Here is a 21,509-nt window from a genome sequence, read left to right on the forward strand (position 1 = left end):
GGCCACTGCAGCATTTTGTATGTTTAAAACATGAAGTTTTCTCAGGGCACAAGCACGCACACCTGTAATCTCAGCACTCAGGCTGAGACAGGAGGATATGGAGCTGCAGGACATTCTGGGCTTATCCAGACAACCACTGTCTCAAAAGCAAAAATGCACATTTTAATTTTTAATAATTCTTTCTAAGAACCAGTCTCGTCTCAAATCTTACTTACATAGCTTAGCTTTTCTCACGGTATTTTGAGTCTTTTTTCACTTGATGGAATTCTGCTTACCTCAGCAAAAATAAAAATACAATCCATTGCCGAGTCTTCAATATCTTAGTTAGAGTCATTTTGGAGGTTTAATAGTAACTGTCTGGTTATTTAATAGTAATTGTCTATGTTGTCTGGTTGACTGAGATTTTTTTCACACGTGCTTAATATGTCTTTAACTAATTTAGTTCAATTGCTGATTGTTCATCTTGTAGACATCAAACTTACTCACAAAAATCATACCCTCCCAAGGTCTCTCTCAGTTCTATGCAGTGAGATCAATTTATAGAGTTGGGTTTTTGCATCGGCTACAGAATTTCTCCATCATATCAAATACTGATCTAAACCAGTGTTCTAGATTTCTCCAACACTATTCGTTCCTTCTGAAATTTACACCTATCTTTGCTAAAATGTGGACTATGGAAAACGCTGCTCTCAGGCAGTTTATACTGTGGATCTTCAAGACTGTTCCAAAAGTACTATTCTTTGGGGTCTAAAACTTGACTTACAGATCTTTTAAAGGACACTCCATTAATATGTCTTTAAACAGAAAGGTATTAAATTTTATTTTAAATTATACTCTTTGTCTTCAAACCTATATTGTTTGCATTTCCAATTCACCATAAATCTTCAGTGTTTCAGCAATAATTAGTACTGAGGACTTTGAAAATCTTTGTTTCTGTCAACTTTTATCTTATTGCAGGACTTGGGCTAAATGGTCCACATCTGTACAATTAAATATATACTGTGAGAATAGGAAAGGACTTACATGAATTTATGTTTAACAACTGCATGCAAGATTTAAACACTATTTAAAATGGAATAACATCTCTCAAAATGTAGTGAAAATAAGTGCATTATATTTCCTAAAGGAGCTGGTTCTCTGTGTTCACAACGAAAGCTGGTAATAAAGCCTGAAGTGCGCCCATCAGTGGGTTAGTGCTGAGAACAGCTGACTCGGAACAGACTAAAATAGCTTAGAAAATGTTCGCGATTTCAGAAGCTAAGAACGCAACCACCATCTCACAGGTGTTGGTGACTGTCCTCTCAACACACACGCAGTACTGTGTCAGGGAGCAACACCTGTAGAATTTCAACAGTCCAATTACGATGGCCAGTCCCCAAATTTTACCATTTACACATTTTAGCATTCTTCTACCTATTTTTGTCTGTTCTGGATGAGGAAAGGAACGGTTATCAAAAGAACAGAGCACGGAATGATCCTTTCACGTCATAATCAATGGCTTTCATGTAATATACGTTCACAAGTCACTTCTTATTCCTCCTATTTCTCAACACAATTTTAAACTCAGGATCAAAGCTGCAGAAGTCCTTCAAATCAGAACCATACTTACTCTTTTGATCAAGTATAGTTCTGGGACAAAAACACAAAGGGTAAAACTCCACGAGTCTTAAAAAGTCCATTCTTTTGAATAAGAATCTACTACTAAATTTATCTTTTAAATTTAATTATTTATAATAATTTTAATTCTTTAGAGATGTATATCAATCCAAGATGCATAACACACATGTGTGCACGCAGTTCATCTCTATGGCCTCTGTATGGGCAACAACTGAGCTTGAAAGAAAGAATTTCCCAGCCGTGAGGAAGATGGACAAAATTCTGCCCACATGCCAAAATCTTCCTGCTGAAACAGAACTATCTATGAGACCAGCTATTATATTAGGGTTCTGAAGTAACTGATTTTGGGGTTTTGGGGATTGAACCAGAACTAAAGCACGCTAGTCCACTTGAAGTAAAAATTTAAAAATGCTTTTCTCTTTTGGAGAATCTAAAAAAACAAAGAAATGTCCAAGCTTCCCCTCTTTCCCAGTGTAAGCTTCTAATTAACTACTTTGCATATTAGCTATCAGCCATGTTATCATGAAGCTTATATTCGCCTTCCCAAAACATTACAGTTACTGCTCAAATCTAGTTCCTGCTTCCTTGGAAGTTCACTGATAAAGGTTACCTCCTCCTCTTCCAGCCTTTTCAGTGAATCGCCAGCAAATTTAATATACTGTGTCATAAGAGTGACCAGGGCAGTGTATCGAGTCCGCAGGTCCATGAACTACAAGAGAGAAATGACACAAATGTTATCTCTGTTACTAATGAGTTGAGTGAACTCTGAATGATGCCCACACTACCAACTGGGCTTTGAGAATAAAGCACACACTTAATCCAACAGAGAGTGACATTTCAGGAGTAAGGTGCTTGCTACTCACTTCTTTCTAAGTTTAATAAGCACTTTTTTCCCCCTGTATTAATAAATGATCTTTGGCTGGGCAGTGGTGGCATACACCTTTAATCTCAGCACTTGTCGACAGAGGCAAGTCCATCTCTGAGTTTGAAGCCAGTTTGGTCTACAGATTGAGTTCTAGGACAGTCAGGGATATACAGAGAAACCGTTTCTCAACCCTTACTGTTTTGGCTTTCTCTGTGTAGCCCTGGCTGTCCTGGAACTTGCCCTGTAGACCAGGCTGGCCTTAAACTCACAGAGATCCACCTGCCTCTGCCTACTGAGTGCTGAGATTAAAGGCGTGCGCCACCATCACCCTGCAGGTGATGGTTTTAAGGAAACTTAATAAAATGTAGTGTTACAGCACTCTCTGTGGTTACACTGTGTGAAGATGTGCCACTGTGACTGGCTTAATAAAGAGCTGAATGGCCAACAGCTAGGCAGGAGAGAATAGGTAGGACTTCTGGGCAGAGAGGAACTCGGGAAGAAAGTAGGCACTGGAGAGAAGCCAGCGAGACATTGAAGAAGTTGTGCATACAGTACAGAGGAGAGGTAACTGTACATTCATAGCAACAGGTTAATTTAAGTTATAAGAGCTAGCTGGGAAAGAGCCGAAGCTAAAATTAAGTTTTATAATTAATAATAAGTCTCTGTATCTTTATTTGAGAGTTGGCAGTCCAAGAAAGTATAACAAGAAAGCACAACTACAACTTTCTATCAGGGATGCTTAGAAAGAAGTATTATAAGTATATAGTGATGAATGTAAAAAATTGTGATGTATAATTCCATTAAATCATTTAAAAATAATTAAAATGGCCAGTTTTACAAAAGGGATGCTTTACCATGATAAAAGTAAAACTGTTTTTATAATGTTTCTTTTCTGCCTGCCTCCAGCTCCTCTCTGCTTGTTACCTCTTGAATAATGAGGTCCGCTGAGCTCTGCATCCGCCGGCGTTTCACTGGAGACTTCTGCTGTGAATCGACCATGGCCCTGTAGGTCATTGTCTGCAGTTCATAATCCTGCATCAGAGAGTCAGTATGATCAAGTTCATTACAGCGAAACCTGAAAGCTCGTCCACAGTGACTCACCCCAGAGAACTGGAAAGGGGTTCACCAAATTAGGTTTAAATAAGGAAGTAAATTATGAAAACCAAATATTTAAAAAATCTATTTGACCTTAGAGATATCTGTAAGGTGTTGATATAAGTAGAGACATGTACAGTGGTCAGCAAAGATCCAAACTGTCTTTAAGAAGTCACAAAAATATTTACTGTAGAATCCTCTTGGTATAGGCAACCTCCACTTATTCCACATCAATAACAGAACTGTGGAGTCGGGAAGCTAAGAAACTGCCAATAATATCCTATAAAAATGACAGTATCTCCTTAAGATTTTGTTTATTATGTATACAATGTTTCGTATGTATGCCTGCAGGCCAGAAGAGGGCACCAGATCTCATCACAGATGGTTGTGAGCCACCACGTGGATGCTGGGAATTGAACTTTCTTAACCTGAGCCACCTCTCCAGCCCCTGAAAGTATCTCTTAAGTATAAGTTAAATGTTCTCTCCATTTTAAAGAGAAAAAAAAGGAAAGCAAAAAGAAACAAGTTTCAGAGCTGTATGTCTAGGGTGTGTGTACATTTTCATGCATTCGTGGAGAGTGAAAATGAGCAGTCAGGGGCTATCACCCAACTCGTTTCACAAAAATTATTATTAAGTAAGTATAAAAAGGTTTGAAAAGGGTTCAAATGTTCTTTAACATGGGATGAAATCCTTTGAACTGCTTTAAAAATATACTACAGCACTATATACGTCAACACTAAATTTGCCTCAAGTAAGTGACTTTTCTCACCTTCACTGCGGCTGAGTACTGCTCGGAATATTTCTGACACTCGTCCATTTTGCTCTGTTTCACCTCTATTTCAGACACCAGCATCTGTAAACACAGTTTAGAGAAACAGCGATGGGAATTCAATCCCATTCCACTTCATGCTCAGGAACTGAGAGATACTCACGCCACTCAACACTGCACGTCTCAATGCTTCACACCTTCCACGTGGCCTTGACTTATGGATAAACAACACACTTCCAGAATAAGACTCCTAAGCGATCTACCCCTTGTGAGGCTGTCTAAGTGGAAATGAGAATCGTGCAGAGGCGTCTTGGTGTTCTTCATGACACCCACTCCAGATGAAAACAAAAACCTTACAATGCTCACCCTCCCACCAGTTATAATAAGGGTTCTGTCTACTACCTCTGGCCAGGCTTATTAATTCAGCAAGCATAAAATTATGTTGCCAGAAAAGTGTCAAGAAAAATTAGAACCAGATTATGAAATCAGGAAGATGAGGCACATGAAAACTATTCCAACACTGTTAATTATCTGTGCTTTCAAAAATGACTTCCAGGAAATAAAATAAATGCAGGTAGGTCTGGGGTGTAGAATTCTCATGTAGACTGTACTTCCCCATAGTTGTCTACATAATTGCCTTTTCTTCCAGCACAGAAGAGAAAGATGAGGCTCATGGCCAACCAAATGCAGACAAAACACAGGACAAGTATTTCTCTGGGTACCTTCTGTTGGTTCAGCTGTAAGGCTAGAGCTTTGCTGTTTTCTGGCTGATTTTCCTGAATCTTTCGCTGGGTAGTTTCAATTTGCTGGATCCAATCATCTAGAGGTTGGTAAGAATCTCTGTAGTACTTCAGCGACTTCCCAATTCCTTCTAAGTCCCGAAGCCTACAAGAACAGCAAAAAATAGTCAGGCTCCAGCAGGAGAGGTGAAGGGATTGGGAAGAAAAAAAACACAAGTGGAGACCCAAGAGTCACTATGCACAGCAGGGCCGATGTGCAGGGGCGACCTAAGACAGATTCCTGGGGCACTCCACCCAACATCAGGGTGAAGAGAAGTATTCTGTTCCGGGGACTGCTAACTGGTGCTGCTGTCTTACTATACCACTAAGACTAAAGCTGAAAAGGCAGCAACATTAACTGCATTATACTCAGTCAACGCATCCTGAACAGCTGAGGCTCACCCCAAATCACAGTTCACCTTTGAAAGAATGCAACTCAATGGATGGTTCAACATGGTCTCAGAGGAAGTCTTCCAGGAACTCAAATTAAACATCCATTTCTAAGATTTTTTTAAATCAGAACACTAAACAAACTCATCATGTATTTTCCAGAGAAAAAATACGTATGAATATAACTTCATTTCTTGAGAGGTACTATATCATAAAAGCATTTAATTTATATTAATATAAACAAAAATGAGCATGAAAGGCCATTATTTGTTCCTTTTAAGATGAAGCCTAAATCGATTCCATTTTCTTCCGTGGTTTTAATTCTCTTAAAAGCCTCTTCTCTTCTCTTAGGTCCAGCAGAAACTGCTACGCAGAGCCCAAGACATAAGCTTATGATTTATTTTGCTAATTCATGGTTATTTGAACATCAACTGTTCATAATAACTTTTAGAGCATTATTTTATTTTCTGTTAAAAAGACAGAATATATAAATGTGAGGTGTGGTAGTTTGAATGTAATTGGCCCCCGTAAGTTCATAGGGAGGGGCACTATTGGGATGTATGGCTTTGTTGGAATAGGTGTGGCCCTGTTGGAGGAAGTGTGTCATTGTGGGGTGGGCTTTGAGATCTCCTTTGCCCAAAAAATGCTCAGTGTGGTACACAGTTTACTTCCTCTTGGCTGAGGATCAAGATGCTGAACTCTCAGCTCCTTCTCCAGCACCATGCCTGCCTGCCACCATGTTTCCCACCATGATGACAATGGACTAAACCTCTGAAACTGCAAGCTACCTCAATTACATGTTCCCCTTTATAAGAGCTGCCGTGTCACGGTGTCTCTTCACAGCAATAGAAATCCCAACTAAGAAACCAAGATACACTAGTATTTTTAATTATACATAATTGAATTTTTTTTTTTATTTCTGAAGCTGAAGAGATGGTTCAACATGAAGAGCACTGTCTGCTCTTACAGATGATTTAGGTTTGATTCCCAGCACCCACTAGTAGGTCTACAACTGTCTGTAATTCCAGTTCCCGTGGATCTAATGCCCTATTCTGGTTTCTTCAAGTACATACATTCAGGCAAAACACCAATACACATAAAATAAAATCTTAAATAAAGAGAAAAGAAAATGTTTCAAGTTACATGTGTTGTTAAACACATATGTAGGAAAAAATGTAATTTGGAAACAATCCTGCAATTAACACATTAGCTATGGAATGTCAGTTAAACCCTGTTAAGTTTAGACTTTGCCCTCTGTACACAAGAGAATCCAACCCATGTGGCCACTGAACAGAAAGGGGACCCACCTGTTGTCAATCTGCACGTGGACATTCTGCCATCTTTCAACCATCTGGTCTGCCTTTTCTTTGTGCCAATCAAAGTCAAGGTCCCGTTCTTTGTGTGCCTTAAACATCTCATCACTGATGGCCTTTGCCTTCTGCAACTCGTCCTCCAATGCATGGAACACCCCTCTCTTTTCATCCACTTCTGATCGCCATTGCTAAAATACACGCATCAGTAAACATCATGAAATGTATCAACAAGTTATACAGTAAACATATTATTCACCTAATGCTAAAATTTATACATGACTATGTGGCATACAGCTACATAAAGAAAAACCTAAGATTGAAAATGTGTAAGGTATAGCCTTATGAAATGACTATTATCTAGCTGCTCTGATCTCCGAAAAAAAATGACGTTACTGCAAGAGACACTTATTTATGTCACTTAATGGAGAAAAGGAAAAAGGGGGAAGGGTAACAGTTCATAAAGATGTATTAACACATACAAAAAGCAAGCAAGCTAAATTCATAGTTTTCAATTAAAGATTATAAAATTCTAAAAGTCTATATAATCCAGCCTAGTAGAATTTATGTCAACAAAATTAAGAATATTCCCATAAGCAAGGCAGTTGCCACAAGAAGAAAAGTCTTTTGTATTGTGTTTAAATGCTTCTAATTCCATTGTTTAAAAATTAATACAAGAATAAAATGACTGAAATAACTTTAATGTTTTTGCCACAGCCTTGCTGAGCACTTTAGATATAGAAATATAGAAGCAGGGGTCAATGAGATGGCTGAGTGGTTCAGGACGCTTGCTGCCATGTCTTACGAGCGGAGTTCGGTCCACAGAATCCACATGGTGGAAAGAGAGAACTGACTCCTGCAAACTCTCTCCTGACTTCCACAGTCACGTACCACAGCATGTGAGCAACATGTACGCATGCACGCACATACACACAATGTTAAATTTCTAACATAAAAAACAGAGCATACAGTGGTAATTCCATTTTTCTTTCTCAAAATAACTTCTGAGGCTGGAGAGATGACTGTTTAAGAGCACAGTCTGCTATTCCAGAAGACCCAGATTCCACTCCCAGCACCCACATGGTGGTTCACAACTGTCTGTAAGTACAGCTCCAGGGGATCCCATGCCCCCTCTGGCCTCAATGAGTACTGCAAGACTTGCCTCAGACACACAAGCAGGCAAAACATTCATACACATAAAATAAAATTTAAAAAATATTAATAAAATATTCCTTTACTCTTTGGTATCTTATAATAACTGCCCCCTTTAAGCAAATGAATCGACTATATGAGATTTAATTTTTAGTATCAACTCATCTTGCTGCCAATATGAATCCACTAGGAAAAGTTATTATACCAGAAGGTTCAAATCTCAAACAAGAACACCCCTGTGGTGGTCTGAATAAGAATAGGCCCTATAGGCTCATGTATTTTGATGCGTGATCTCCCACCCCCATAGAACTGTTTGGGAAGGCTCAGGGGGTATGACCTTGCTGGAGGAGGTGTGTCACTGGGGTGGGCTTTGAGGATTCAAAAGTCACAGTTCTCTCTCTCTCTCTCTCTCTCTCTCTCTCTCTCTCGGCCTTGGTCTTGTGGATTAGATGCTTAGATATAAGCTCTCGGCTACTGCTCCAGTGCCAGGTCTGCCTGCTTGTCCATCTTTACCCATGTTCCTCGCCATGATGACTATGAACTCTACTCTCTAAAGCTGTAAGCAAGCCCCGAATGGATGCTTTCTTTTATAAACTGCTTTGGCCATGCTGTCTCCTTAGAGCAACAGAACAGTAGTTTACACTAAAATGATTGAAATGTACTTCTTTACAGGAAGCTGTAGAAGTAGAGATAAATGGAGATGGTACATGCAGAAGCATATTCTATGCCAGACACTTCAGGTTGGGTGTCTGAAACTCGAGCTCTGTGCTAGAGAAATACTCAGAACTATGACCCTGAAAACATGTCCAGAATTTCTGTGAGACTCTTACCTTTAGAGTACTCATTAAGTTCTCAATATTGTTCTTGTCAGCTATTACTGCTTCCTCTTCACACAGTTTGGTTTCATAGAGTTTGACAAGGGCTTCTGCCTCTTGAGTGTTTTTTAATACCAAATTAACTGTTTTCAACCTTTAAAAGAGAAATAAATACTAGACCATGCTCTTTAATGCTTTTTTTTTAAAAAAAAAATAAACATACTGTAGCCCTAAAGCATCACTGTAACTCATGACACAGGAACACTGGTATCCTCAGAGTCTGGCATTCAGTCGACGCTCTTCCTAATATACACTACCTTATGATCCCCCAGGTAAGAACTACAGATGCCAAAAGAAGACAGTTCTAGGTCACACTACGCATGACAGGAAAACCCTAAAGATGACGTAAGGTGATCTACAGAACAGAAACACGGGAGGACAGTCATCTCCAGGGCAATTCCCCTGGACGTGGAGAAACACCATCAGTCTAGTTTCTTAGATAAAACCCACTGTTCATAAAAAGCAATCAGCATCAGGACAGCAGGCAGATGTGTCAACCTACTTCTCTATGTAGGTGGAAGACATGGAGTAGATCTGATTCATGCTCTGGACGACCACGCTGAGCTCTGATCGCAGAGTGGGGACGGACAGGGAGTCTGCCGCTTGACTGAAAAACTCTTCACACTTGTTTGTGATCGTTGCCAAATCATCTTTAAGCCGTTCCAGTTCTTTCTTTAGTTTCTAGTCAAGGAAGAAAACAAAGGCTATAAGTTATCATCCCATGTGAGTAACTTTTCTTACAGCTGCTTAACAATTCATTTCAGTGTTATGACCAACACGTGTCCGTATAACTTTTTTCATTACCAAATAGACAGAAGCATGGCCTGGAGCTTCATAATCAGTAATGTCTTTGTTATTAGGTCCCTTGACTTAAACCTCTAATTTTGTATACAGCAGGTGTACAAGGACTCTCTTTGAATGAAGTCCATCAGGATAGGTGAAAGGCAACACGCTTCTATGTTTACCTAACTCAGAGGCAGAGCAGAATTATAGGATCTTAATTTATATCCAGCAAGATATGTACAACTGGACCCCAGGAACTGAAGACACAGATGAGCACACAGAACATCGGGTCACTAAGAGGAAATGACCTGGGTTTTCTAACACTTACCTCCTGCTCTGTGATTCTGAACATGCTTTCATGTAAATCGTCTCTTTCCAGGGGCGTCCGTATCTGGCGAATTAACCGGTCTTCACAGCTCTCTAACCGAAGTCGAATGTTTCTCACTTCTGAGATGTAAAGATTATACACCGACTCCTCTTGTTCCTCTGAGAAAGCAAACATGTTCAGCTACAGGCTTCTCATCCCTAGGTAGCTCTTGTGCAAGTTTCAATAAAACAGCTTTATTCTTACTGAGGCAAACCAGTTCTATTAGCAGAAATCTTAAAGGTATAACCTTAAAACAGAAATCTTAAAATGTGAATTTTAAAACTTAAAAAAATACTAGTCTTTAAAGTACCAAATTATCACGGAAATATCCAAAGGAAACAATGTATTATTCTGTTTTTATATTCACAAAAATATGAATTATAAGCTATCAATTAACCATGAAATTGAAGAAAAAATTCAAATGTAAAAAGCAGCAGGTAAAGAAAATGTTAATGTTTTAAGATTTTGAAACAGAATACCATTAATAAAAATCATTTGTTTTTAAATAGTATGAAGAGTTAAAACTAAGATCTATATCAAATAAATGTTAACTAGATAAAGCATTCTGCTTTAACTCCTGTGTAAAACTGAACAGAGGAAAATCAAATCTTTTATGTGCCTTAAGGACCTTCATCCTGAGTGTTGCCCTGCAAAGCAGGACAAACGTTAAAATGCAGATGAGGTAAAAACGTGTCGTCTGTTCCACTGCTTGGCTGGCATCTTGAATTAATGATCTCTTCTAGAATCTTCCTACCTCAAAAGTTTTGTTTGTTATTGGTGGAGCTGGGTCTGGACTCAGGGCTGCACATATGCCTGCTCTTACGTTATGCCCTGCACACATGCATTTCTATAGTGTTCACTAATCTTGCTTACATATCCCAGCCACGTGATGCAATAACCTGAGGATTTCCAACGAGAGCAGAAATAAAGGCCTGGAGCAAACCCCTGCAGGGCAAGTAAACAGACCCCACACTTTACCTCTTTCTGCAGACTTGAGAAGCTCTTGATAATACTTCCTACATACATTCACCTCCTTTTCTAGTTGCGTGACATCTGAGCCTGAAAATATTTGGGATTCCTGGCTGTCCTCCAGGAAATCTTCCAAACGAGACTGGAGATTACTCAGAACCTGCTGGTGTTCGCCAGGCAACATTGTCTTTATCTGAAAGAACAAAGGTCCTCTGATTAAGACGTAAAGCCAAGAGCTGTATCTGAATGGTTCAGATCACAGTTGATATCACGGTATATACTTCAGTTAGTCACAGTTAGAGGAAACATCTGAAGTTAATATTCTCTTTATTTTAGGCTTATACCCTATAGCAGGGAAACGGAACCAACCTAGTTTTCCTCCAATAGATGAACGGATAATGAAATTTGGTACACATATAGAATGGAATAAAACATTGTAGAAAATGGAAAAACATATAATATTAAGGGAAGCCACACAATATCAGGGAGATAAAAAGCACAGGGTCTCCCTCATGTGTGAAGCATCACCTCTAATACACACATAGATAAGAAAACAAATGTGCATGTGTGGACAGTAGGCCATGTAGACAGTCGAGTAGAAAGGGTAAGTACTTGTGTGTATAGTAGGCCATGTAGACAGTCGAGTAGAAAGGGTAAGTACCTGGGTGAGGAAGACTGAATACAGGCAAAGGATGAAGTCAGGAAAGATGGATAAAGCTACTTGGTTTTTGTCTCAGCTCTCTCATGAGGTTTTGTGATGGATAAGTGAATACAGAATATGTTTGATGGTAAAGTCAAATGTGAAGCGCCACAGCTTCAGAATGGCTACTCTAGTCATCCAGATGTATAGACTTTGGGTCTGTCAACTTGGGGGTATGATTGTTTTTTATTTGCAAATTCTTTACAATAGTGTTTATTAAAGGAAGACAAATAAAAACATTGACAAAATCCAATAAATAAAATTAAAATAAGCCCACTCTGTCTGTCCAAGCATCTAGTTTTAATTATTATTTCTTATTCTTCCACCTCCTTTCTTGTTTTTTTCAAGACAGGGTATCTTCCTAGTTATCCTGGAACTTGCTCTGAAGACCAGGCTGGCCGTGAACTCACAGAGATCCACCTGCCTCTGCCTTCCGAGTGCTGGGATTCAAGTCATGCACCACCACTGCCTGGTTATTTCTAATTTCTCACCCTCAGTAAGCACTGAGCAGAGCATGCACTCCAGATTTCCCTCACCTGCAGAGCGTGCCTCACCCCCAACAGGCCCTCCCAGGAACTCATTGACTGCGGAATGTCAGCCTCCACGGGGCTCCACGCTTTTCCAGAACAAATGCAAGCCTGGCCCTGCAAATGACATTTCCTCATTTTTGGAAACACTGGATTAATGTGCACATTTATACTCACCGAAGCCACGTTACTAGCTCGAATTCTGTCGATTTCATTGACCAGATAATGCCAGGAGACTACACTCTTCATGTTTATGTGAGATTCATGCCAAAGAGCGAGGACACTCTGATACTGTTGCTCAATTCTGTAACATATGCAGGAAAATATAGACTTTTAAGCCTTTTTGCCCCTTCTGAAAACATGCTACAATCTTTGTTTGTAAAATGCCCCCTAAGTACTCGCTCTACAGAACTTCTAGTCCTGTGGGTCCCTGACAAAGCACTGATTGCTTCTTTAACCTTCAGCCAATACTAACCTGTTTGCAAAGTCAACTGCTTCTTTGTTTGGTGGAGGAACAGTAAAACACACAGATGGGACCATAGCCTCGTTCCCGGTGGGACTAATGACCTTCCACTTAGCTCGATGAGAATTGTTTGCCAGAACACATTCATCGTCTTTATAAATGGTTATCTGGTTTTAAATGAAAGAGGAAAAACCGAGGTCACCACTGACTCATCTATACACAATCTTGCTAAGAATTACTATTTCTATGAGGCAGAGAAAAGCCTTATGACTAGAAAGCATTATGACCTTTGTAAAATGCACGGATTCGTCACAGAATCTGGTCTGCTTTAAGAATGACAGGTACCTCAATCTGTCTGTAGTCGCAGATAGCAGTGATGGGAATGGAAGTTTTGAGTGGATTGTCAGGATTCCGTGGCTTCAGCTGCACTATTGTCTTGGCTCTCCCCATTAGGCCGGCCACCGAGCTTCGGTACTGCAGAAGCTCTTCTTTTTCTTCCTAGAAACACAGCCGGGTTTTCAGATTGATTAGTAATTCAAACTCTCCATTCCACAGGGATTTATACAAATGAAACTTCATCACCAAAGTATGCCCTGATACTACAAAGATGCCCTGATACTATAAAGATGCTACACTTTCTGCATCTCATTCATCACCCTATCTTGACTCCCTCCTTCCTCACTTTGTTTCCTCCCGCCCCCCACCCCCCGGTGGCATTATTGCTATGTAACCCTCTCTATGCGTGTTTTTATTTAGCATACTACTGTGCAGCTACCCTATGATATCTAGGACTACAAGGGAGAACAGGTCCTGCCTCTGTTGTTCATGGTTGTATCTCCGGAACTGAAAACTGGGCAGACACAAAAGGTGTTTCCCAAGGATCTCCTTGTGGAATGACTGACCACACAGACTACTGCTAGAGCAGTTTAAACAACATCATATAAAGTACACTACAAAAACTAAACACACTAAAGGCCTGGTTGAGCTAACAGTGCCGATGAAATACAAAACTATACATGCAGACGTCTGATGAACCACTGATCGACAGTTTCCATGTCAGTACCATGGACTCCTGAACGAGGTCCTCCAGTTTGTGAATGGCGCTCGATCTGTCACAGCTGTACTTGCGCTGGATGGCATCCTTCAGATTCCTTAGGTAATCAGTAGCTTCTTTGGCTTCATTGAAAAACTAAGGAAAGAGAAAACTCGACAGCTGAGCTACACTGAACGCCAGGAAGGCAGAGCTGTTAAATCCAGGTACTCAGGCCCTCTGTGTGCCCCTGACAGGGGAGAGCAGAACCAAAGCACAAAAAAACTTAACAGCATCATCCTTTTTGAAACTAAAAAAACCTTTGCACTTAGATGGCTACAGATGAATATTAATTATCCAAACTGTACGTGTATACTGTGCTTTGGATCTATATTGTTTTGATTGGAAGTCTGTTTTACCTTAGGGCTCAACCAATCTTTTACGTAGGGGTGAAGTTTCAAAGAATGTATGAAAATTTCTAAAGAATAAACTGAAATCTTTCTTTGGTTGACTCTATAATAATTTCCCTTAGTATGAGAAAAATTTGTAGAATTATTTACAACATTTAAAGGCCTTATAAAAGATTCATTGTGCGTGTGTGTGCGTGTGTGTGTGTGTGTGTGTGTGTGTGTATACATCAGAGGTCAACAACTGGATGCTTTCCTCACTTCTCCCCACCCTGTTTTTTGAGACAGGGTCTCTCACTGAACCTGGAACGCTCTCATTTGGCAAGACTGGCTGGCCAGTGAGCCCCAGGGATCTTCCTGTCTCTACCTGCCCACAGCACTGGGCAGCTCACTTTTTTCTTTTGAAGTGTGGGTTCTGGGGGTGGAACTCACGGCAAACAATGTGCCAGTTAAGCCATCTTCCAGCCACAGGATCTCTTCGTACAGCTAAACTTTCCCCTCAGACCTGACACCAGCACTGACGTCCTGTAAAGAAAGTATTGCTTCCTCCCCTCTCCCCGTGTGTTCCACACCTCAGCCCCACAGGCAGCACTGTCGTCTATGCAGGCTCAGGGCAATCTATGCAGCTGCAACTCCACTCACATACCTCGAAATAGGCGGTGTTCTCCTTGATGTGCTGCTCCACACACTGGCAGAGCTGCAGGACCCAGCTCCACTGCGTCTGCATGGCTGCTCGGTACGCCTTAGAGAGAAGACACACACTGAACGCTGGGCGGGAAAGTAGGGTGCGAGGGCTATACTGATGCAGTTTCCTTCTTTAATTAACTTTTTTTTTTTTTAAGACAGGATGCCAGTATACAGCCCTGGCTATCCTCAAGTTTGTGGCAATCCCCCTGCCTCAGTTTCTCATTATAGGCTGGAATTACAGGCATGAGCCATCATGCCCAGCTCAGCGCTGATGGCTTCAACTGACAAAATATTCTACTATTCAAAGAGATGGAAAAAAATTCTAATGGGCTGAACCATGAAAACTGGGGTAGTAAATTTTCTTATTTGAGAGTTCTTCCTTATGCAATCAGTCTTAAAATTTGTATATAATTTTAAATTAGTCCAGATGAATTTCCCCAAATTTCTAATTCCTTGATTTTTTTTCTTAGAATAAGGAAAAATTATGGCTATATGAAAAATTTAATTTAAAATAAATGCAAGTTATTCCCTCTATTTATAAAATGCATCCTTGTCTTCACTCCATACTCACTAGTGCTGCCTGACATCAGATTTTTAGAATACTGAGTGTGTTTTTCTCCATGGCATCCCAGTGTTCCCTGTTTATGGATTTTTTTTATTACTTAGCAACACCATGTGTGTTAACACACATACACAGATCTGTAGTTTTCTTCTGTGTTTTGCTGAGGAAAACGTAGGGAGGATAGAAAAGGAACATATACTTTCATATCAATGCAATTACCAGGTTTAATAATATTATAATAAGAAGAATTTAAACACTCATCTATTTGAATGCTTATTATTTAATACAGAGTATATCTTTCAGGAAGGAAATACTTTAGAAACACTAGTTCCTCATGAATTATGAAACTCGTTTTTATTGAAGGTACAAATCCCTGCCTCCCAGGAGAGGGAGCTCTGTGTCCACTGTATGTTCAGCCTGTTCTTCCTATGGGAATGACCCCAGGGCCTCCGAGCTGAGTTCAGACGGGCTTTCCTGCCTGGGAATCTAGTAACCTACACTATTATTTGCTCCCTCAAGCTAAGCTACATTTTTGTTTGTCACACACAGTATGTATAAGCTCCACTACGCAACACCCTTCCATCCCCATCAGATGAATTTACTCAAAAGCGGCTTCACATGGCCTAAAGAAAGCTGCTACCTTTCTTCCAAGAGAGGACGAAGAGAAGAAGCACTACGGTTCACTGAGAAAGTTTTCTCTGAGCCAGACTGGAGTAAACACTTAGTAGTTTAGTGAAAGAGGTTTAAGTTGATAGATCCATCCGTACTCAGCCCAGACCTCTCACTTTCTTACCTCTATCGTCAACCGGGCTGGGTGGTTTTCTAGAAGCAGCTGCTCTGCGATCTCCTGGACGGCTTTTATGTTTTCCTCCTTCTGCTCAAGTTCTCTCATTAGCTCCTGGTGAGGAAGCATCAAGGAGTGTATCAGAAAATGTGGCCAGCTCCAGGGAAGCATTAAGGAGTGCATCAGAAGATGCGGCCAGCTCCAGGTCCAACTCTGGCACCGGAGTGCGCAGCTCACTCACCGCATGGTACCCTTTCTTCCGATCAACGTTGGTGTTCCTCTCACTCCAGTCGTAAGCGACTTCTTCCTCCTCCTTCTCATTCAACCAGATAAGTTCATTAGTTGCCCGTGTTACAAAATTATGGAGTGTATCAAGGTGCCGCTCCTGATTTCTGGATGTATTCTTTTTAAGAAAAAGCAATGTAAGAAACAGATTGTCAGTAAACAGGTGGGAATCGAGAGTTTCAAGCAAACAAAGGAAAAAGACTTACCAAGAGTTTTGCATATTGACTCTCTAATCTGTGCAATTTATCTGTGTAAGTCAGCTTAAGAGGCGCTGTCATCTGAATCTAAAACAATGGGGGAAAGACACGGAGGTTAAGGATCTCAAGTTCTGACTAATACTTAGTATGTCAATCACTGAGTTATAAGGTCTTTATGTAAAAAAATAATGAACAGCTACAAAATATTTTTAAGAATTCACATACCTCGCTAATTTTAGCTTCTTTAAGGCTTGCTTCAAATTCTTCAATGGCTCGGTGAACATTTTTATGGTTTTCTAAATGGCTTTCAACACTTGGCAAATCTGAGCCCCATTCAGTGCGGTCCAGCTGCACCTTAAATAGCAAAATACCAGTTTAAAAAAAATGGAGAAGTTGTGTCCCGAGTAAGACTGGGGAACCGGGGTAAACATAAACATTACCTGCATCTCATCAACCCAGTTCAAGAGATCTTGAACAAATTTCATATTGACTTCCTCTTCTGTCAAGTTCTGATCCAGCAAAGCCGACTTTGGAAGGGGCTTTCGGATCTGCATTAGCTTCAGAGTCTGTGATGAGCTTGGCTCTACTCCTAAACTGAAATTTGGAGCCATTACTGAAGGGAAGCCAGGTGTATAAGCTGGAGTAATCGATGGAGTCAGACGGGAAGTCATCCCCGACGACAAGCCGGAAGTCACACTAGAAGAGGTCAAGGAAGGTGTGAGACTCTGGGTTAGCCCTGAGTTCAGACTGGGGTGTAAGGTCTGTGCAAATCCTGAGTTTAGACTTTGGCTGATTCCTGATATCATGAGCTTTGTCTGCTCTGTGGTCAGCATGCGTCCTTTGCTGTACACGGAGGAGCATTCATTCCTTAAGGCCATAATTTCATCGCGCAGCTTTGCAACCCTGCAGAAACATGGAGAGGGAAATGGTGTGATCGAAAGGCTAATGTACACTACTGGCCTTAGCTCACGCACCAATACTGGCCTTGCAGGGCTATCAGTCACGCACCACTACAGCGAGTCACTAACAGTAGGGGTGGGGAGCAAGAAGGCCTTCAACAGTGCTGCTTTCAACTGTTGTTCTGCAAACCTACACTACTCAAGTACCCATTTTGTTTTAAAAACATCACTGAAACCATGAGGTAAAATGTTGCCTCATGTTTTGTTTTCACTGAATATCATACTTTAAAAACTCTCCACATTATTAGTCTTTATAACCATCACTTATAAGAAACATAATTATTACCATATGGTGGTGGATTTATTATTTGATATTAAGGAAAATAAAATTTCTTATAAAATATTTCTGGCTTGAACATAAAGTTTTCTAATTATATCTGCTTATTACCCACACAGAGAATAATTCCTGCTTCCTAAAAGTGAAATTAGTGGCTCAAACACGATTTACAAAGGTCACTTTCTTATGTACGTAGAGAAAGAGAGACTACAGCTGGCCAAGTTCTGGTCTCTCTGCCCCCATTAACTTGTCAGAAACGTTGTGCATTTGCTGCTTACTTTTTTATTCTCAAGATGGGGTCTTGCTATCTGGCTTTTACAAGACTGCCTACTTGCGTCTGAGCTCAGAGCCCATGTGCGTGTCACGGCACACAGCTTTCCCCCTCTTTAAACGTGCACTGGCGTTTCGCCCGTGCATATGCCTGTGTGAGGGTGTCAGGTAACCTGGAATGGGAGTTACAGACACCTGTGAGCCACCATGTCGGTGCTGGGAATTGAACCCAGGCCCTCTGGAAGAGCAGCCAGTGCTTTTAACAGCTGAGTCACCTTGCCAGCTTCCACAGCTTTGCTATTTTATACACATGTATTTTTCAAATATTTGGTCACAACCATTTTCATAATAGTAAACACAAAACTAACTGAAAGATGGGAACTTTTCCCTTTTCTAATGTTGCAAACTGTTATTATTTGGTGGCCTGAGGATCAAACCCAGGGCCTTAAATATGCTTAGTTAAATATTCACTCTGTCTGTGGGTCACATCCAAAGACCTACATAAATATTTTACATACTTGGAAATAAATATAGACATTTAAAATACTCATTTTAATGACTCTGGTATTTACTATAACAGCAAATTTACATTTACTGCAAATATTGATCCTACTTATTTTATCAAACTATTACAACTCACATAAAACTTAATTTCATATTCTACAGTCCCATCGTGCGCTCCTGAAGCAGGTATTGGAAAGGTATAAAGCCCACTCCTACCTCTGCACCAGCTGATCGGCCTGGTAATATTTCCCATCGATCAGAATCTGCACATCAATCACATGCTGGCGTAAAAGGTTCTCACATTCCAGTATGTACCCGGCAATTTCTGCTTCATTCTGAAACTGCACCCCTGATTCTAATCTTTTGGAATCCTGTATTTAAAAGAACTCAGCATTAATTTCATAAAACAAAGGTTAAAACTAGCTTTAAAGTCCAAAATATTAGAAAAGAAGCCTATTTGGTCTTTATTTCTTTTGGTTCAAATATATGTTTTTCTTTCACTCACTGCCTCCTAAGAGAGAAAATATTGATCATAATCTTTCCAAGCTTCTGCAGGGAGTAAGTACCAGGAATCTATCATATAATACGAAAGGTTCCACTTTACCCCGGCACACACCACCCCTCTATAGCAAGCCCTGGCTCCAGAAACCAACTTACAGACTGGAGAGCATTTCGGGCTAGGATCAGTTTGTCTTCACAGATGACACTATCCCTCTGAACGCGGGCAGCAATCTGCTGCAGCATATCCAACCTAAAAGAGACAAAAGGAAAAAAGAAATTTCTTTCTTTTTTTTTTTTTTTGAAGCCAAAGAGCTCAGCAGTCGTGAAAACCAACCCTGCCCAGGAAGCAAAGACAGCCTCGCACCGCTGACTCCATACCTGTGTCCGTCAAAGGACTCATTGCCGAAGCTAATGCAGGAGTTGATCAATGTGGGGCCACAATGGACAGACAGAAGATTGTCATTCGAATCTAGACTAGTCCGAGTGCTCGTAGTGTTAGTAAACACAGAGTCACTGCTACGATAACTGTAGCTACCGCTGTGCATTTTCAGTCCTGAAATGATATCCTAGGACCATGAAAGTAGGACTGGAGAAGGAAGGCTCAAGTTCTACCTGGTGGAAAGTGGCCTTGGTGGAGTGACACAGCTTTAATGGATCCTTAAATATGCCTAAGCATGAATATGCAATACACTGCAAATATTATGCTGATAGCTATTCAGAAGAATCATGCCTGAAGCCATTCATTTGCTTGCTGAGGTTTGCCTTTTGTAGTCTGCATTAAAGCCCTGCAAGTACAGACAGAGCAGGATGATTGGGCGTCACTGGAAAAGATATGCCAAATATTTTCACTAAGAGTCAACCAGTTGCAAGCACCTAAAAAACAACTCCGGTACCCAGGAACCCAGGAATGACCACCAGTGAAGGTAATTCTGTCCACACCAACCACAAGCTAAGAGGACACAAAGATTGCATCACAGCTGGACTTCAGGGAAGAGATGCTATGTGCTGGATAACACAAGGCAAAATGCTGGAACAATCAAGGACACACAAGCAAGCAAATTTAATGACAAAATTGATTTCCATTTGACCATCAGGTCATTTGTCCATCATGTTAAATTAACTAGAATAACATTCCATTACTTTTCTTGGTATGATTAACTCTCTCAGTAATGTTACTTCTAACTACTACAGCTCATATTTGAAAAGACAAAGAATCCAAGTAGAATACTGACTCACTAACGGCAAATGTGTCTGGACTTGCTTCTCCTTCACACAGACTAGCAGAGGGCCCAAGAACATCAATTCTTTCCTGTTTGTCTTCTACACACTCCAAGCCGCACAACTACCATAATTTGTAATATGCAGCCAGGACCAAAAACTTGTGTCAAGAAAAATGAAGACTTTATCAACCAAGTTCCCAGACACTTCCCTACCTCCAATCCTACAAAGCCACAATGATGTCTCTCTGCTCCGAGTTAAAACATTTTAATTTTTCAAAAGCAATGACCAGGTAAAAATAGAACAATTTACAACAGGAATAGCTGTACTTTACACTTTCTATACAGTTTCTATGTGTTAGGAAATTAAACATTTTACACACATAGCCTCATCTCATATTCATAACCACCAAATGTGGTAGGTATTGTTACACCCTGTTACAGTGAGGAAACAGGCCTAGAGATTTAAGAATACCTCTAAAATCACATAGCTTCCAAGGTGAAGTAATACACCTAGTCCAGAACAGACCGGCTCCTGGATCTCGAGCTTTCTTTCAGTAGCATACAGTTGGGGTTGAGTGTAACTGTTTTGGAAGCATGATCCTAGTGTGAAGTGCTTAAGAGCCATGAGATCATAAAGGCTCAACCCTCATGAATAAATTAAAGCCACTATCAAGGAAGTGACTTGGTTCCTGCACCAGTGGGTAGAAGGCTCTGCTGCTTCAGTGAGCGTCTGCTGTCTCCTGTGCCTGTCTGGTCCCCTAGCCACCATGCTGTTCCACTCTCCTCCTCGTGGTCTCTCTGCCACCGACCAGGGAAGGCCCTCATCAGGTGCCAGCGTGAGCATTTCTCAGTCACCAGCTTCCTCTTCTCTTTTTCTTTTCTTAAGCACAAGACAATCTTTTATACAGCCCAGGCTTTTCATGCTCCTGTTTCAGCTTCCCAAGTGCTGGGCTATAGCAGACTTGTATCATACCACAACCTTCAACAACAAACTTCTTTCATGTGATTCAGGCTGCAGCATTCTGTTGCAGCAGCACAAAGTAGATTATAGCACACATTAAAATTCAACTACTGATGTAGTGACTAAAATTCTCTATCTTTTCTCTGCATCTTTAATTCAAAAGGTTCCTTTAACACTTCATTTTAATCACTGGTAAGATCTGC

The 21,509-nt window shown here is 40.6% G+C and overlaps 1 protein-coding gene across 11 annotated transcripts in view; it reads right to left on the reverse strand.

Annotated features, from left to right (window-relative positions):
• Positions 1–21,509, reverse strand: part of Dst (dystonin) — a 401,984-nt gene that overhangs the window by 132,139 nt on the left and 248,336 nt on the right. For 10 of the 11 annotated variants that reach the window (XM_041655211.1, XM_041655202.1, XM_041655203.1 and 7 more), the window contains 21 exons: positions 19,282–19,375; positions 18,841–18,995; positions 17,055–17,517; positions 16,840–16,968; positions 16,624–16,701; positions 16,374–16,535; positions 16,142–16,246; positions 14,746–14,841; positions 13,726–13,851; positions 13,008–13,160; positions 12,675–12,829; positions 12,377–12,503; positions 10,982–11,165; positions 9,965–10,122; positions 9,356–9,534; positions 8,809–8,947; positions 6,824–7,017; positions 5,070–5,232; positions 4,348–4,431; positions 3,407–3,514; positions 2,228–2,326 (listed from right to left, as the gene is read on the reverse strand). In XM_041655211.1, the coding sequence (XP_041511145.1) occupies positions 2,228–2,326; positions 3,407–3,514; positions 4,348–4,431; positions 5,070–5,232; positions 6,824–7,017; positions 8,809–8,947; positions 9,356–9,534; positions 9,965–10,122; positions 10,982–11,165; positions 12,377–12,503; positions 12,675–12,829; positions 13,008–13,160; positions 13,726–13,851; positions 14,746–14,841; positions 16,142–16,246; positions 16,374–16,535; positions 16,624–16,701; positions 16,840–16,968; positions 17,055–17,517; positions 18,841–18,995; positions 19,282–19,375 (3,151 nt within the window). Of the gene's footprint in view, positions 1–2,227; positions 2,327–3,406; positions 3,515–4,347; positions 4,432–5,069; positions 5,233–6,823; positions 7,018–8,808; positions 8,948–9,355; positions 9,535–9,964; positions 10,123–10,981; positions 11,166–12,376; positions 12,504–12,674; positions 12,830–13,007; positions 13,161–13,725; positions 13,852–14,745; positions 14,842–16,141; positions 16,247–16,373; positions 16,536–16,623; positions 16,702–16,839; positions 16,969–17,054; positions 17,518–18,840; positions 18,996–19,281; positions 19,376–19,503; positions 19,671–21,509 lie in introns of those variants that run through there. The other variant, XM_041655210.1, reaches the window with a different exon arrangement.

Source organism: Microtus oregoni, unplaced genomic scaffold (assembly GCF_018167655.1).
Source record: "Microtus oregoni isolate MIOR12 unplaced genomic scaffold, Mior012 000007F_ref0000211, whole genome shotgun sequence".
Lineage (NCBI taxonomy): Eukaryota > Metazoa > Chordata > Mammalia > Rodentia > Cricetidae > Microtus > Microtus oregoni.